General features: G+C 39.0%; 1 protein-coding gene across 12 annotated transcripts in view; it reads right to left on the bottom strand.

The window, feature by feature from the left end:
- Window positions 1-17444, bottom strand: part of ank2b (ankyrin 2b, neuronal) — a 134737-nt gene that overhangs the window by 21154 nt on the left and 96139 nt on the right. For 9 of the 12 annotated variants that reach the window (XM_066680547.1, XM_066680544.1, XM_066680550.1 and 6 more), the window contains 10 exons: window positions 16535-16689; window positions 15899-16110; window positions 15290-15494; window positions 14677-14773; window positions 14317-14545; window positions 12670-12795; window positions 12347-12469; window positions 11431-11463; window positions 10696-10717; window positions 1361-6316 (listed from right to left, as the gene is read on the bottom strand). In XM_066680547.1, coding sequence (XP_066536644.1) covers window positions 1361-6316; window positions 10696-10717; window positions 11431-11463; window positions 12347-12469; window positions 12670-12795; window positions 14317-14545; window positions 14677-14773; window positions 15290-15494; window positions 15899-16110; window positions 16535-16689 — 6158 coding nt within the window. The remainder of the gene's footprint in view (window positions 1-1360; window positions 6317-10695; window positions 10718-11430; window positions 11464-12346; window positions 12470-12669; window positions 12796-14316; window positions 14546-14676; window positions 14774-15289; window positions 15495-15898; window positions 16111-16534; window positions 16690-17444) is intronic. The other 3 variants (XM_066680554.1, XM_066680555.1, XM_066680556.1) reach the window with 3 other exon arrangements.

Genomic DNA, 17444 nt, shown 5'->3' with positions numbered 1-17444 from the left:
CTGAAGGGAATAGATCATATTCACAGAGATTTCATACTGAAAATAAATCACTGGCTTTCTCTTGATTTAGAATTTTGTTATTTCTTTAAAAGCTTTGATTTAGGCATGAACTCTAATCAGATATTTGCCTGGAATTTACCTAAGGCTACTTTATACATTAGCCTCAATACAGTGGAAAAGTCAGATACCACTCTTTGGTTATTTAAGTTCCAGGTAAAATGGCCATAAAATCATGGAAAACTTTGATGAGTTCATATATACAATCGTATATAGAAGGGGTGCATTAAAATAAAATACTTTATACTACAGAAGCGTCCAAAACCAAAGTTCAAAATATGATTAAAAGATATTGAGAAAACTGGACTTTTAACAACCAGCACTGTCACTTTAGCATACACATTACAATTTTTAACAGAAGATTATGAAAGTCCACTATTGCTTCACAATAAAAAAAAATCCACAGGTGATTGTTTTCTAGCCTTTCAGTGAGAAGGAAGATAAAGTATAAAATGATGTTCTCTGTCAAAAAGCTGTTAATAAGACAAATACAGAAAAAAGAAAAAAGATGCTCCTGTGTACTCAGAGAAACAGACTGACCACCCCAGAACCCAAATCTCAAAATCACCAAACGACTTTGAATTACTTGTACTAATTACTTTACTATTACTTTATGAATTACTGAATTCATTTACATGAATTACTTTACTAATTTATGACCAGTACAAAAAAACTTTTAAAACTGGACTTCGGAGTCCAGGATATATTTGGGGATAAATTACTTGAAAGAATATATAGACCTGTGTCATTTTCAGTTCAATTTACCTTATGATGAAAAAGAAATAACTTGACCTCATGGCCATTTTGACAAAGCTTACTTTGCAACAAAAATTAAAGATGGTCTCTGACTTTTGGCACAGGCATTTAATTACATTTTAAGTTCACTAATGTAAAGTCCCATTCAGTCACATTCCCTTAAAAACATAAATAATACAGAACTGTAACTTATTATTTCCTAAGTAATGAAATACAGCAAATGCCAAGGAAATAATATTTATAGCTGGCTAGTAAATTTATGGAATGATGTTGCAGCATTCATAATGGCTGTTCAGATGTCAGCAGTAATTGCAGCATTGCAGCATGCTTTGCAGCTTTACATTATAATACAACTAGACTCTGAATCAGTCTTAACAATACTATGACACATAGAAGGAAAGGAGACAGGCACAAACACAGTTCAAACATCACAGAAGCACCACAAAGAGTTGAAGCTTTAGCTACAAGACAGAGAGGCAGCACCTTCATCGCTAATGTGCTGAGGCAGATGAGAGAGAGAGAATGGGCCCCTTGTGATGGGGGATACCTTGACTTCGGACTTGGCCTTTATCGGCAGGGATTCTCTCCATCTGCGTCTCAACAGGGTCGTCCCACCGAGGCCTAATGACCAATGGGTCCTCAGGAAGAGGCATCTGCATGTCAGGGAAAGACTCACTCTCTATTACTGAGACATCTACGGTGCTGCTTTCATCATCCGACATGGCAGCTGCCTCCTCTTTTTCTTTCTCTGCTTGAGCCAACCTCTCTACTAGCTTAGCTGCCTCATCACTAATCTCCTCAGAGAAATCAATAGCCTGCTTTTGTTTCTCTGGGTGCTGCTCTTTTTTTCCAGGTGTGGAGGTGCTGGGTTGACCAGGTTTTCCCCTGACAGGTAGCCTCGATGGTAAAGTCTTAGATTTGCTGGACAACTCAGAACTTGCTGGATGACCCTGGTCCTTCTTAGCTGGTTTCTTTGCAGTATCACTTTCACAGTAGCTCTTGGCTTTGATAGGCCTTGACACTCTGGAGCTTGCAGAGGGACCTGTGTCTGTCTCAGATTTTCTCCTTGTTTCAGGTTTTACAGGCAACTTGGACTTTTTGTCCTTAAGAGATTCAGCCCGCTTCACAGACAGGTCTTGTGCTGTCTCGGATTTGGGGGAAGTAGCTTTTACAGGGATTCTGGATTTTGGTTTTTCCTCCTCCTTAGAGGAGGAAGATATTTTCTGAGTAGATGTAGTATGACTTTTAGAGACAGACTTGGTTTTTGACTTTTTTATCCCATCAGACATTGGGGAAGTTATTTCAGGGGAACTGGGTAGTTCTCTTATTGACTGCTGATCCTCTGGTGAAGAATCTGAGGACTCTTGGTCCTGTTGGGAATAAACAGATCTAGTAACTGTCGACACTGCTGTCTGAACATCTGTTATGACAGTGTCTGGAGAACCAGGCACTTCAGTCCCTGAAGGAATATCTTCAGATATGTCTCTTTTCATTTCTGACACTTCAGTTGTCACTTGGCTTTTCTTTGTGCTTTTGGCTGAGGCAGAAACTCCCATTTTGATAGGGATTCTAGACTTTGAGGCATCTGATTTAGCTGATGTGCTCAACTGATCATCCTCAGGAAGGAAATGGACTGCTACATCTGCAGTCTCTTTAGAAGACTGGTCAGCCTCATCTAGTTTAATTTGCAATGTCAAGTTTAGGCCCACCTCTTTCTCTGCACCAGTGAAGTCATGACTAGCTTCGTCCCTAATATCCTCTGCAACCGCCTCTTCAATTGGTTGCTCTCCTATTTGAAAGAAAGCAAAACCCTCCTCTTCATAACCTCTTTTGGTCATGTCAATTGCTCCACTTCTAGTCATTTCAAATAGTTTACCCTCTTGGAACAGAAAAGGGTTTTGTTCACTTGTTGGTGTGCCTTCCTCAGTGGGTGTTCTTCCAGGTGTGGTGTCTGGAGTTGCTCCTTGGGATTGACGATCTACCATTAGGCCCAAAATCTTTTGTTCCTCTTCTCTGACTCTTGCAGCAAATGCATCATCATCTTCCCGCATAGCACTCCAGCTGTCTGCTTCTGCTCTTGCTGTTACTCCTCTAGATTTGGTTTTTGGAAGATCATCATCTTCATCATCCTCTTCAGTGTCATCATAAATACATATTTCTGGTTTAAACGTGTCCCTTGCTTGCCCAATAATAATAGGAACAGAATCTGTTCCAGTCATTAAGCATTCCTTACCTAAATCTATACCAGATGCCTCTGCATGCCTCATGTGATCCCCTTTAACCTCATCTGTAATATTACATTCTGTTGAACTATGTGATTTGCTCTCAACTTGCTGGTAACCTGATGATGCATGTTTTCCAAACCTGTCATCATCTTTGCTTTCCCTAAACTTTCTAAGACTTTCCTCTTTTTGCTCATCTGTTATATTTGACACATTGCTGGATGCTGACTTGGGGGTCAGTCCTGACTCTTTAGTACTAAATGACCCTTCTTTATGCTCCTGAGCAACCTGAAGGGGTTTTGTGATATTCTTTTCTGAGACAGACTGAGGTCCCTCCATTGCTGATTCATCAGTTGGTGCTGCGGTGTAGGCCGTGGTTTGATGAATGTCCTCAGATGTTTGAGGGCTCTCATGCATACCTGCTGGAAAAGGAGAGGGAGGTTGTACTTTAATAGTAGTTTCTACAGATTGTGTTACCTCTGACCCTTGTTTGGATTCATCCACTGAGGATGTTTCACCTTTAGATGCAAGCCCAATCAGTTTGCTGCTTTCATGTCCTTCTTCAGACCCATTCATGATCTGAGAGGACCATATATCTTTTTTAGAGTCCTTCCTGCCTTTTGCATCTTGTTCCATTTCATCAAATGTTTTTATTTTGGCAGCCATTTTAAACATCTCTTCCTCTGGGGTGATTTTCCTTGGAGTCATGCCACACTGTGACTCATCTTCCTCTGCATCCTCAGGTATGACAGGTGGCTTTAGGGACATGGACAGGACCATAAGATCTGGGGTTTTAGGATTGACCTCATAACTTACCTCTTCAGAACTTGGGGTGTCAGGGGAAAGAGGACTCTTACCCGAACTTGTCAGCTGAGACGTCTGCTCACAACTGTCATCGTCGGCACTACCCTCCTGGTCTCTGAGGAGCCTACTACGCAAATTTTCTGGGGGGAACTCTGGAACTTTGGAGGATGTCAGGTGCCCTGCAGTCACACTGGGGTGGTCTACTGTAGGAGGAAATGCCAAGATGGTTTTCTGCTCTATGGGGCTGCTTTCTAGAGAGTCACAGCATGGGGATTCCTTAGTGGGGCTAGGCTCAATTGAGTCTGGGGTTTTATGGGAGGAGTTGTCTTCCATAAGGGGACTACCTTCTAAAGAGTCCTTGTGGCTAATGGTTATAGAGTCATCAGCTACTGGACTAATGGTCTCTGAATCGTGACGTCTAAGATGCAGAACCAAATCACTATGAACCTGTTTGTCTGCTCCTGAGGCCACAGAGTCAGCAGAGGTTGATACTGGTTGGCCATCAGTGGATTCTTCATCACTTAAAAAACTCTCTAGTGTTTCAGAACCCATTTTGGTTAATTTCCGTGTTTTAGCTGGCTTGGTAGATGCCAAAGCAGTGTCAACAGGGGCTTTTTCATCACCAAATTTAACACTTTTGCCCCGAGGTGCACTCACACACTCACTTTTTGAGGGATCTTCTGCTTTTTTCACAGATGATGGCCGAAGACGTGCTGAAGCTGATTGCTTTTCAGATATATCTGCAGCGGTAGAAGAGGAGTCAGGTAGGTGGCTGCTCTTGGTCTTGGCACTAACTGTTGCAACTTTTGACATCTTTTCAAGTAGAGATTGACCTGTCTGCTTTGGTGATGAGAGGCTTTCGGGGCTTGTTTCTGGAGTCTCTGCCATGCCTTCATGTTTATAACTCTCCTCTGAGCTTACATGGACTTCTCCTTCACCTGCACTGGCAGAAGGTGAATCAGCCAGCCCCTCATGTTTGAGGCTGTCAGAGCTGTCATCAAGCACACTAGTCTCAAGCCCACAAACAGTTTGAGACGCTTTGTATGTAGACAGATTTTGAGAAACATCAGAAGTCATACATGACTGAACTGTTGATTCTGCTGAGACTAATTCAGAAACACTACCTTTATCCTTCTTCATGTCTGACTTTTTAAACTGCTGATATTGAACATTGTCTTCAAGTTCTGCTTGTATATCTGCACTAAAGTCTTTGGAATGTCTTATCTCTGGACTAATTGGAAGTTCTTTTTCTTTCTGTGGCTCCACAGTATCAAGTGACACTTCTTGCCCAAGTGATGGCGTTACAGATAAGGACTTTGTGGACTGAGTTTCTTTTATTTGAACTGTTGGTGTCTCCTTTGGTCCAGAATTTGCTTTGTGTTCAAAGAGTCCAGACTTTCGTTTTGAAGGGTCTTGTCCTGTCTGAAAAGCTTTCATAAGTTCTTTCACTGACATAGTCTCTTCTAGTCTCTCTGACTCATGTTTGGGGGACTTGACAGGAGTTTGTGTTTTTTTGAGGCCTGATAATTTTTGGTCTTTGATGACAGGAGATTTTCTTTCTGAAGACCCAGCTGACAATTTGCTGCTCGTCTGCTTTTGGCCCTTTTGTTCTTCTTCCACCTTCTTTTGAAGGGCCTTTACTTTGTCTTTAATTGAACCAATAGGTGTTTCCTCTACTACTGGTGACACGGGTGATTTTTTTTGGTTTGATGGGGTACTTAGGAGAGTACCTTCACATTGTGGCTTTCCTTTGCTCTCACTGACAGAGCCTGCTTTTGAGCGGGGTATGTGGGACTCATCAGCATGTACTTGAGGCCCTTTTCTTCTAACAGGCTTTTTCACTTCTGTCCCATGTGCTTTATTATCTTTGAGTACAGTGGGTACAATTTTTTTGCCACCTTTGCGCAGAACAACTTCAGTGAACTTTTCCTGCACTGCAGTCTCCTGTGATGCAGCTCCCGATGTCTCGGGTACATCCAAAAGGTACTCCTTACAGTCTTCCTTGGCACCTTTTTGTCTCTGTGCTCCTCGGCTGCCTCGAATGTCTTTAAGGAGTGGTTCCTGGGTCTCAAATGCTGCCATCATTTTAGCCTCCTCAATTTCAGAGTCTGAGAGAAGAACCCACTCCTCATCCTTACTGTATGGACGGCTTTGTGTTTTTGCTGATTCAACAACCTCATCCTCGTATGTTCCGCTTCTTAGAATCTCACTAACTTTCTCCAAATCTTCTTTGACCTTTTCCATTATTTCAAAAGGCTCCCCTGACACCTCCTCCACCCCTTTTTCTAGATCACCACTTGGCATAGGGCCCGACTTCTCAGAGGGATCAGTGGTCAGAATGGCACTCATTTTGATCAGGTCTTGTTTCATCTCTGATACTTCAGATAGTAAATCTGGACTTGCAAGGGCAGGAGACTCTCGAATCAAGTGGGTTTTCAGGATGGATGTCTCTGTAGAAGTTTCAGTATCTTCATCATCTTCCATTTTGGAAGAAGACATTTAAGGAGCAAATTAACCAAAATTTAAATTAAAGGGAACAGAGATTTGAAAATGACATCAGGATAGGAACAGCACAAAGTTTCAAGGATCAGCACAGGATTGACAGAGGGAAGGGAGAGGTGATATATAGGGGATGGGTAAAAGACCTAGAGGAATAATGAAACAATAACTGCAAAGCAAACACTAACCAAATTTAAAATTGCTAGGGAAATAAGCAGGAAATAACTTGCTTATCCACAGTCTGTACAACAGCACATTCACACATGTGAGACAAAAATAAAGGACAAATCAAGCTGAAATGACTATTTAATTGGATCATTAAAAAGAAAAAACAAACAAATAAATAACAATAAACAAATAAAATAAATAACAGTTTCACATACTGTGGAGGAGCAACACAGACAGACAAGACTGTTCAATATTGCTCAATATTTAAAACTCATGTCTACACAAAAGGGAATGAGAAAGAGAGAGAGAAAAAAAGAGAAATAAACAATGTATACAAAAGCATTTTTGGTTTCCAAAAGAAAGCCAGTGAAACGGTTTTGATTTCCATGAATAAAATAATACAAATGATGAGAACGTTATGTCATCAGTGAGAAATGCAAGGTCGTTTTAAAAAATATGATCCATCCCTGATAAATAAACTTATATGGTGGGGTCAAAATAGTTTTAGATGATTAAAAATATTGATAATAATAAAATGTAATAAATATTAACAATGGGCAACAAAAATGAACAGTACTAATTAAGAAGTGGAAAAACCATACTTTAGACAAACACAAAACAGCAGTCGTACATACACACACAAGCACACACTATGTAAGCAAAGTTATTTCCATGCAAAGTTTAGGGTGTTATTAACATGCACATCAGGTGGAAGCTAAATGTCACATGTTTTCATTCCAGGCCATGTAAACACCTTTTTTATTATTAAATGAAAAATTGTGTGATGATAACCATTTTCTTATGTTTACTCCACAAGATAGAGCTAGTTAGTACGTAATATTACACATACATATTAAGCATGTACAATATGTACAACGTACAAAATGGGATGGTCTCCATAACAATCATTTATGGCAACAAACATTTATGGTAAGCATTTGTGAAATTTGTCACATTCATGATAGAAATATTAAAAGCTATTGGGCAGTAAGTGTTTAATTTATTAAAAAATACTTTCATGTAGTAATATGTAACTACTTATATATTTTGTTATTTAATTATAATCACCATCCAGTACTTTATTGGGATAATCATTCTTCAAATATGAAATGCTAATTTTGAATAGTGGAGGAGTCTAGAAACAAAACACTATTTTTCTAGCAAGCTCATAATATAAGTACTATATTATAACTAATAATATAAACTGCATACATTTATGCTGAAATGTATGCAAATATTTTATAGAGGTTTTACAAATGTAAACCACACTTAATGCCCAGATTAAACAAATTTAGACATTCTTGTCATGGTGTCAATGAATACAAGTATGCGCTCAAATGTTTCGAGACAAATCCATAAATTCAGCTACTTTACAGTGCACCCTTCAGTGCACCCCCCCCCCCTACAGTGCATTGTACAACTGTGTTACTATCATCATAGAAACGCATTACAAATAAAGTGCAATGCTCTGGAGCAGGTACCATGCCCAATGCCAGGCATTGGCTAGAGTGATATTAAGCTTCCAGCATTGGGAATTATTTTCAGGGTGAGTTGGGTTGCTGGTGCTATTCACGATCCAGTGCTAGTCAACCAGCATCAGTTTCAGACTTCACTAATGCTCTAGTGAATGAATGCAGTCAATTATTCTCATTGACATTCCAACATCTAGTGTAAAGCCATTCTGCTACATCAGCAAAGGGTGAACAACCTCCTTACTAATACCCTTGAGCTAGCTGAAAGGTGCAAGCATACGTCTACAAACTTTTGGCAGTACCATAATATCATTAATAGTAACAGAGGGTGGTGAACTAGTTTGCTTTGCAGATTGTTATAACATTTAATGGAGGGTGGGAAGTCATTGTAATATAACAAATTAAACACAAGCATCACCGCAGTACAAATGAAACTTACTCTGTGTTCATGCAAAGACAGTATCACTTTTAAGGCTTTAGGCTACATTCACATTACAAGCATCATTTACTATATTCAGTTTGTTTGCTTAGACCTGATTTTGCTAAATCAATGGTTCATGTTCATATATGTGAGAAAACCTCTCATTAATGAAATTAACATTCTGCCCAAACTGTGAATGAACAATAATCAACTAACAATCCACAAGATTATTTACATTTGTGATATTCAGCAGACTTAATATTTTTTTCATGTTACAGAGTGAACATAGCACCAGATGTCTTGCTTAAGGACATTCCTTACATGCTATGCTATATGACCTCTACTAACACACAATTGTTTATGAACAGCTCTCTTCTTTTAATGAGTAGAGCAAAATAAATGTTGAAAAAAGATCAGATGCATATTTTACAGCACTTGTTGATACATGGTGCTGCCAAATAAACCCTGAATGATGGTGCATGTGACATAAAAAACATGAATTTCAATCTGACCACTGTCATAAGTTTATTATGCTAAAATGTTATTGACACTATATGGCAAAGTTGATATCTTCTGCCTAACATTGCCCTATCTGGAAGTAACAACTTTCATAAGATGCAACCAATACAGGTGCATCACAATAAATTAGAATATTATCAAAAAGTTAATTTATTTCAGTAATTAAATACAAAAAGTGAAACTTATTATATAGATGCAATAATATCTATATATCTGTTTCAAGTGTTTATTTCTTTTGATGTTGATGATTACGGTTTACAGCCAATGAAAATCCAAAAGTCATTAGGAAATTAGAATAATAATAACAAAACACCTGCAAAGGTTTCCTAAGCCTTTAAAATGGTCCCTTATTCTGGTCCAGTAGTCTACACAATCATGGGGAAGACTGCTGACTGCTGACCTGCTACATCCAAACATATTAATGGAAAGTTGAGTTGAAGGAAAAAATGTGGTAAAAAAAGTGCACAAGCAACAGGGATAACCACAGCCTTAAAAGTATTGTCAAGAAAAGGCCATTCAAAAATTTGGGGGAGATTCACAAAGAGTGGACAGCTGCTGGAGTCAGTGCTTCAAGAGCCACCACACATAGATGTATCCAGGACATGGTCCACAACCATCTGAGTCCTAGTGTCAAGCCACTCATGACCCAGAGACAACGCCATAAGTGTCTCACCTGGGCCAAGGAGAAAAAGGACTGGGCTGATGCTCAGTGAGCAACATGTCCTAAGACTGAGGTTGTGGGTTCCAGCCTCACTCTAGGTGACTGTCTGTGAGGAGATTTTTGTGTTCTCCTCGTGTCCAAGTGGGGTTCCTCTGGGTGCTCCGGTTTCCTCCCATGGTCCAAATACACATGTTGGTAGGTGGATTGGCGACTCAAAAGTGTCCCTAGGTGTGAGTGTGTGAGGGTATGTGTCGCCCTGTGAAGGACTGGCACCCCCTCCAAGGTGTGTTCCCACCTTGCGCCCAGTGATTCCAGGTGGGTTCCGGACCCACCACAACCCTGAACTGGATGGGTGGTTGCAGACAATCACTGAATAAATGAATTGGTCTTATATAATATTATAATTTTCTGAGATATTGACTTTTGGGTTTTCATTGACTGTAAGCCATAATCATCAACAATAAAAGAACTTAACACTTGAAATAGATCACTCTGTTTATAATGCCTCTAAATAATAAGTTTCACATTTTGAATTGAATAACGGAAATAAAAAACTTTTTGATGATAATCTAATTTATTGTGATGCACCTCTATAACCAGGCAATAGTATTTTGACAAATCAGATATATATCCAGTACAGGATGACATATGAAAATGTGTCTGAAAACAACACATCGGTGTCTCATTAATTTGATTTACAACACTTTGTTCAACTTGGCAATGTGAATGTACCATTACTCTGGAGTAACATAGAAAAGGCTACAGAACTTAATACTGTCTTAAAAGTGATGACAAGGGCATAGCAGTTAGCCTTAAGGTAACCACTACTTTTCAGTATCAAGGGTTTTGGACAGGGGAGGAGGAATGACACTTCAATCACAGCTTATACTGCTCAAACTGGAAACCTAAAGTAGTAGTATTTTAAAGTAGTTGTATTTTTATGAGTGCAATAGATAATATAAAAATGATAACCACATTTTAACCATTACAGATGATAGTGAATGCCAAACTACATCAGGCATTCCACAGTTAGTCTTTAAATTAGTGGGTTAAAAACTATTATGTAATGAAATAAAAAACATTAAAGCAAAAAGAAAAAAAAAATAAATGCCTTACATTTCCCATGTGTTCGGCTAGTCTGAAAAGAGAAGGAGGTGAAACAGTTGGAATTAATTGTAAATAACTGGCTGAACAGACTCATCCCTATAAAAGTTCTGAAGTATGGAGACGTTGAAGCTAGGGCTGGCCTGAACACAGTTTTATCTGGCTTTGAATACTTGATGATAATGTCATTTTTATTCTAGATTTCTTCTCAAAAAGACATAAGAACAATAATATTTGAAGTGTTTTATGTCATCTGTCAAAACATCTGTCTTAACAGATGCAATTACATTCTTAATGTCATAGCTCAAACAATTTCACCAGACATCTTATCTGATTAAATTAAAATCAGTTAATGTGCATCAGCTATGTGTTTTACGTGTAGATCCAGTGGTCTGTACATGCAGCAAATAACTGCTGACCTCTAGTGGAGCCTGCTGTGTTTGACCCAGTCTTAGGACATGCATTAAATTTGCCCAAGACTGACCAACATGGACAGGGGCAGATTTCTAGTAAATCTATTTGTGTGAGATCGTTATTTTCTTTCACAGACTGTAAAATTAAGTTCTTTAAATACTCCCTGAACCAGTATTACAGTTGTTGCGGCATACTATGTGAGAATCGCCCAGTCATGACAGGCTGAGACAAGCCATGCCACATGTGCATGGGGAAAAATGCTGATACAGTGTAAATAGGACATCCAAACTGAACCAATGTTAAGAAAATAGAGGAAAATATCTCCACAGTTACCTCCTCATCAGGATCTTGGTCTGAATCTGATTCCTTTGAGGAGCAAGAAGCAGTAAAAGAGAGGGAGAGAGAGATAGAGAGAAAGAGGGACAGAGGGATACAGGACAGATAGAAGGGAAAAGAGAGAGCAGGCAAAGCAGTTACCATAGCAACAGATTTCCTGAGCCAACCAATGGGGCATGGAGGGAGAAGGGATGTGTGTGGAGGGCTGACATGGCTGCTAAAGCTCAAAAAATGAGCCGGTATAAAATAACCGGTATACACAGGTTTTTTTTTTTCCCCAGGTCCATATAAGACAAAGGTAACATGTAATTCACTCTCAGATAAACAGAGGTTGATAGATCATACTAAAGTAAAAGTATTTATACTTGGGTAAAATAATTAATGAGGTAAAATAAGAGCCAAGAAAAGTATAAAACTTGCAGCTGAAAAAACTAACACAAAAAAAATCCAAAATTCCAAAAATGCAGCAGAATTTCTTTTTGTTTTTTTATTATGCTCAAGATTAAGCAGAATATTAACACAATTTGCCAGCAGCCTCAGGGATTTGAGAGCAAACATATGAAGCCTCTTATTTTTTTTATTATTATTTTTTTTTAGAATGTTGCTGGTGGAAATCCACTCAAAGGGAATAGCTCATATGTGTGATAACACCTCTGCTGTGATCATCACAGTGAAATAACTGCATATGAAGAACAATACACAAAACATTAAACCGTGAGTAAAGTGTTGGACAGAAAAACGTGTTATAAAAATGCATGCATGGACAAATTTATAGAAACAAGCAAAAGACATCAAATACTCCAGAGACATAAATGGATTCATGAGTGCTTATTTACATGTGTACCATATCACAGATATCGTAACAAATGTGAACAGATACTTGTGTTTAATAAGATGGGTTCTGGTGCCTTACCTTTGAGTAAGTTGGTAGAGTAATATTTAAGTTGCATATAGCATTATGGGCCAAGGTCCTGTAAGATCTCGGTTCTTTCATGAAAGACAAGCGACCACAGGGCTCCTGAGTGTTGTCTCGTATCTGCAATAAGATCAACATGCAGCCATTAAAGAAATGAACATTTAATATAAGCTTCTATTTGAGTTATTGGAGCTTGCATTAATACCATCACCAACTGCGGTTATAACAACAAAGTTTCCAGTTTACTATGGTACTTGCTTTTGCAACAAATAGAACAATTACAGAAGAAAAAACAAATTAATATACATAAGAAAACTCACTTTAATAAATAGGGCGAGTCTGTTTTCTTTGAAGGCATAGAAGCTAAAGAGATGATGCTGACCGCTCTTGGTCAATGGGACTAAGTTTCCATAGCAATCTGCATAGATTGGTTTTCCCTCTAGTACCTGAACAGAACAGCACAAAGATTGACAAATTAGGCTCAGACAAAACAGGGTGGTTCTGACGAGGTTCTGGCGAATTGTTTTTAGAAATGAATATGGCTTTGTGTGAAGCTTTAAACTGAAAAATACAATCTACACATAATTCTGAGAAATGGTAGCCTGATTACATGTGTATAGTTTTATCTCACTTGCCTTGTTGTCATACTGCTAGCAGCTAGGGCACTTTTACATATAAGTAATGCAATAAGTAATGCAGCAATAAATGTCTTTAACAATGTGCTAACCAGTATTTCTTTGGAATGAGGGGGTGTTCAGAGTTCAATTCCCTTGGTCCAGACCAAACAAGAAGATAATACATTGTTACTTTTTAACCCTGTTTGGTTTAAGTTCACACTGACACATTTACAATCAAACCAAAGTAAGCAAAAGTGACATACGACGCTTGTATGACTTTTATTGTGGGAGCCGAGTCTTTTTGAGCCATCAGCTGGGCTTAATGCACTTATCAGATTTGTGTGTGATCACCTGGGGGTAATTCTTTAAGAGTGGCAGCTCTGCTTTTACCCACTGGAAACACAGCAAGAGGTGGTACAATGGATAAAAGGAGTCAAATCCAAACCAGAAATCTCTCCACTGCATGAACCAAGAGGGTCTGCTACAGAGAGAAGACGTTAGGAGGCCTGTCTTTGGAGCTTTATTTTTTTTTAATTGCATTCTCTTCCCTCCTGGCACAAATATTTTTACATTTTGTGACATGACGTCCCATGTTTGGTCATTTCTGATACTTTTGTTTGTGGTGCATTGACACTTGAAGAGAACTGCAACAGAGTCTCCTTCTGCTTATTTTGTGTGTACCACAGTTCATAAGGGAGTGTGGTACACACAAGTGAGGGACCGCACTAATAGAGCAATCGCACCAGGGTTTTTTATGATCAAACTAAACAGACAACTCTGAACACCCCCTAACTGAGTGATACATTAATAAAGAAATTAAGACTTACCGTAATCCAGGATAAGCAAATCAATTGTCTTTGTGCTGCAAATGTAAAATATATTGGGTGTTGTGCTGGTACAAGTGGATCAGACACAGCAGTGTCATTTTATGGCTGAAAATAGCCCACAAAACAAAACTATCCAGCCAAGAGCATCCTGTGTCCACTGATGAAGGACTAGAGAATGGCCAACACAAACTGTGCAGCAACAGATGAGCTACTGTCTCTGGCTTTACAAGGTGGACCACGACGTAAGTGTGTCTGAGTGGACAGAGGGTTGGGGACAGTGTTTAAAAAACTCCAGCAGCACTGCTGCTGTTCTACTTACTATACAGCTAGGTGAAATGGAGCTAATAAAGTACACAGAGTAACAGATGGACTAGAGTTTGTAATTGTAGAACACCAAAGAGCACCTATATGGCAAGTGGGTCCTATTAAATTTACTTTGAGTTTGGAGACAAGGAGCTGTGTACGAGTTATGATTTGTACAATAAAAAATATTTTTCCACACACAGCACTTTTTTACACTCACCTCCACGTCCCGACTGCGAGCCACCTCTGTGAAGTTCTCCTGCTGTTCCAGAGTTTTGTCAATCTTGTCATCAGTCATGCAAAAGCAGCGCAGGCGAGCTTCTATAGGGTCATGTGTTTTAGCAAAGACAACAAATTTGGCCATATACGGCACACAGATGATCTCACGATACACCTGTGTGGCAAAGTTGACTGACTCTTGGGCCTGCCGACAGTCTATTAGCCAGAATCTAAACAGTAGATAAATGAGAACACAATAAGGGACTCTAGTTTTATTTATTAAGCTTTCGTGCAAAATAATCAGATCAAACTTAAACAATATTAAAGGATGATTAAACGCTAGAGCGCTCTCACAACTTGCCTTGCAGACACATTTGTGGTGAATGAGACACAATCATTGACAAAAGTTAACGGTGTTGTTCCAGTGATGTCTTCCCACTGAGCTGGTGTTGTTCCACCTGGAGGATGACAAAGAGAAGAACATTAGTAATGTATTTTAAACAGAAAGAGAACCTTCTAGAAAATGTAAAACTGTGTTCTCAGTGTTGATTAAGATATTACAATCATTTTATATTGATGTGTATTTCAAAAAATAAAAAGTTCTAGAAAAACAGTCACATTATGGCAAGTGTTATATTACATTTCATATTAGGCCCTGTCCACATGGATCTGTTTATTTTTAAAGACTGAGAATTTCCTCTCTCCATTTTTGAAAAGATCCTTGTCTAGATAAATACAAAAACTGGTTGCACGTGGACAGGGCCTTAATTATGTTGCATGTTCTTATCCCGACGGCATTGAAAGTAGCAGCTCCATTAAACAATAATGTTAACAATATGAAAATAGAGATAAAAAAATTACATGACATGGTGTTACTTGGTTTTAATCACTGATATCCACATTAACATATAGTGCAACTTAGTTGAGCTATTCCACTCTAAGACTTTTAATAACGTGTATGTGAAATCCCTCACCCGTAATGCTACAGAGCAGTCGGAGTGTGGGCGTGTCTCCTCCAAAGCCATTGGGTATGGGATCAGTGGAAGTCTTGGGGACAGGTATCGTCATTGTGATGGGTTTATGGAATTTCCTTCTGCGAGGCTCCAGGGTTACTATAGGACTGAACGTAGCTTTGTTTCCCAAGATTTTCCGCACCACATCCATGTGCACAGGTTGAGCCTAATCAACACAGGAGCAAGACTTTCAAGATTAATAATTAAAAATACATTTTAATACATTTTTTAACTCACTGAAAGACTACATCTACAAGAACAAAGAAACTGCCTCATGAAAATCTACTGCGACTAGTTATAGAAGAGTAGAGATCGCCAATGCTTCCTAGGCACAAACCAGCTCTGATTTCCCATATTCTGCTAGGTCTATGTTATGGGATTTGAATGTAAAACCTCTTTATATTTGAGTAAAGTTTAACCAAAAAAATATTTAAAACAGCAATAGAAAACGTTAGCCTGGAAGTTACAAACTAATGTTTATAAATTTTTCATGCAGTGCATTTGAGAGTGTTGTGATTCAATGGTAGAGGTGTTAGTGTACAGAATAATTACTTTAATCTTTATAGCTACCTGTAAGCCAACTCGAATGCGTTTTGTGAGCGCTCCTTCTGGGAAGACAGCCTGGACTTGAGGTACCACTGTACTGCTCAGGATCCCACCCTCTGGACCAATTAAATTACTGTCCTGTTTGATTCGGGATACCACTGCAAAGTACTGTGGGAAGTCCCGTGTGATTATGCGGCAAATACGCTTCTTCTCCAGTTCTTCTGGTGGGTCCAGCTCTGAGGAAACAGGGCACTGACATGAGACAGGACACTGACTTGCATGTGTGGAAGTATAGGGACATTGCCCTATTTTCTACAGTGTCTCATCCTAAAGGTAGTAAACCGGGGCCCCATCACTCCAGGGAACAGTTCCAACCATCTACAGCCCACTGCAGGTTATACCCTTCAAGCCCATGCCTGGCACTGGGCATAGTGACCCTAAGGTCATGGGCAACTGCTCCTGAGCGTTCTATTTCATTTCATGGCTTTCTACAGAGATTACACCACCTATGCATGCACAATAAGCCAGTTGCAGCTAAAAGTGATTCAATTCACAAATTATAAGTTGTGTATATAAACATTTAGACATTTTATGTGCCATTAAATTTAATATAAAAAATGCTTCAAATAGCTGTTTAAAACATATATTTAAGTATTTTACCCTCATCCATGCCATTGAGGATCTGATTGAGCTCCTCCTCTGTGTATTCACAGTGATGCTCTTTCCAGCTTTCTCCTGTTTCACTGCGCAGAATCACCAGCTCCCTCTCCTTCCCCCTCAAAGCAGCAAAGTGAGGGATCTCCACAATCACAGGCCTGAAAGCCCACACACACAATAAAATAAATTAACTGAAAACAATAGAAATGGGCCTTGGATGACTTACCCACAATGATCAAGTGTCTGACTTTGTGTTACAATGCAAATGTTTTCTGCATTTGTGTAACACATGGTTCATATATTTATATTAAAATATGTATGTTGCTGAGAACAAGAATCCAAAATTACACAACGTATCACCAATATTCTGGATTAACATAAAAACTGCAACCCTTATAATGGACTACACAAAAGTTTGAACTACCTTAAAATTGAGACTGCAATTAATTGCTCATGCTAGAATAGCACATGTGGCAGGGATGCTAAACCTTGCTCCTGGTGGTCTATTCACCCTCATGTTCCAGCCCTAATCTGATACATCCCCTCAATGAACCAAGTTGGGAACATGTGGAATGTAGAGTAAAATGTGTTTTCTCTCAGTTGGAATTACGTTTTTTTTAAATATATGTCCAGGAGTAAGCAGTTACAGACAATGAATGATTAAATGAATGAATGTCCAGGAGTAAGGCTGGGCAGGCCTGATGTAGAGGGATGTTTAGAATTATTGGCACCCTTCATAAAGATGAGCAAATATATTTGAATATTATCGGTTGTGCAATTTTTAAAAATTGGCTTTAGGTTAGTTGGCCACTGAAAACAGTGACTGATGTGCTCAGTGTAAATTTAGAAATATTTTTAGATCCACTGTTCAGCTGCAAGATCCAAGCATGAATCTTCTTTATCTCAAACTTCC

The sequence above is a fragment of the Hoplias malabaricus genome, chromosome 9 (assembly GCF_029633855.1).
Source record: "Hoplias malabaricus isolate fHopMal1 chromosome 9, fHopMal1.hap1, whole genome shotgun sequence".
In the NCBI taxonomy this organism is placed as follows: domain Eukaryota; kingdom Metazoa; phylum Chordata; class Actinopteri; order Characiformes; family Erythrinidae; genus Hoplias; species Hoplias malabaricus.
This window is presented reverse-complemented; position numbering and strand designations above follow the sequence as displayed.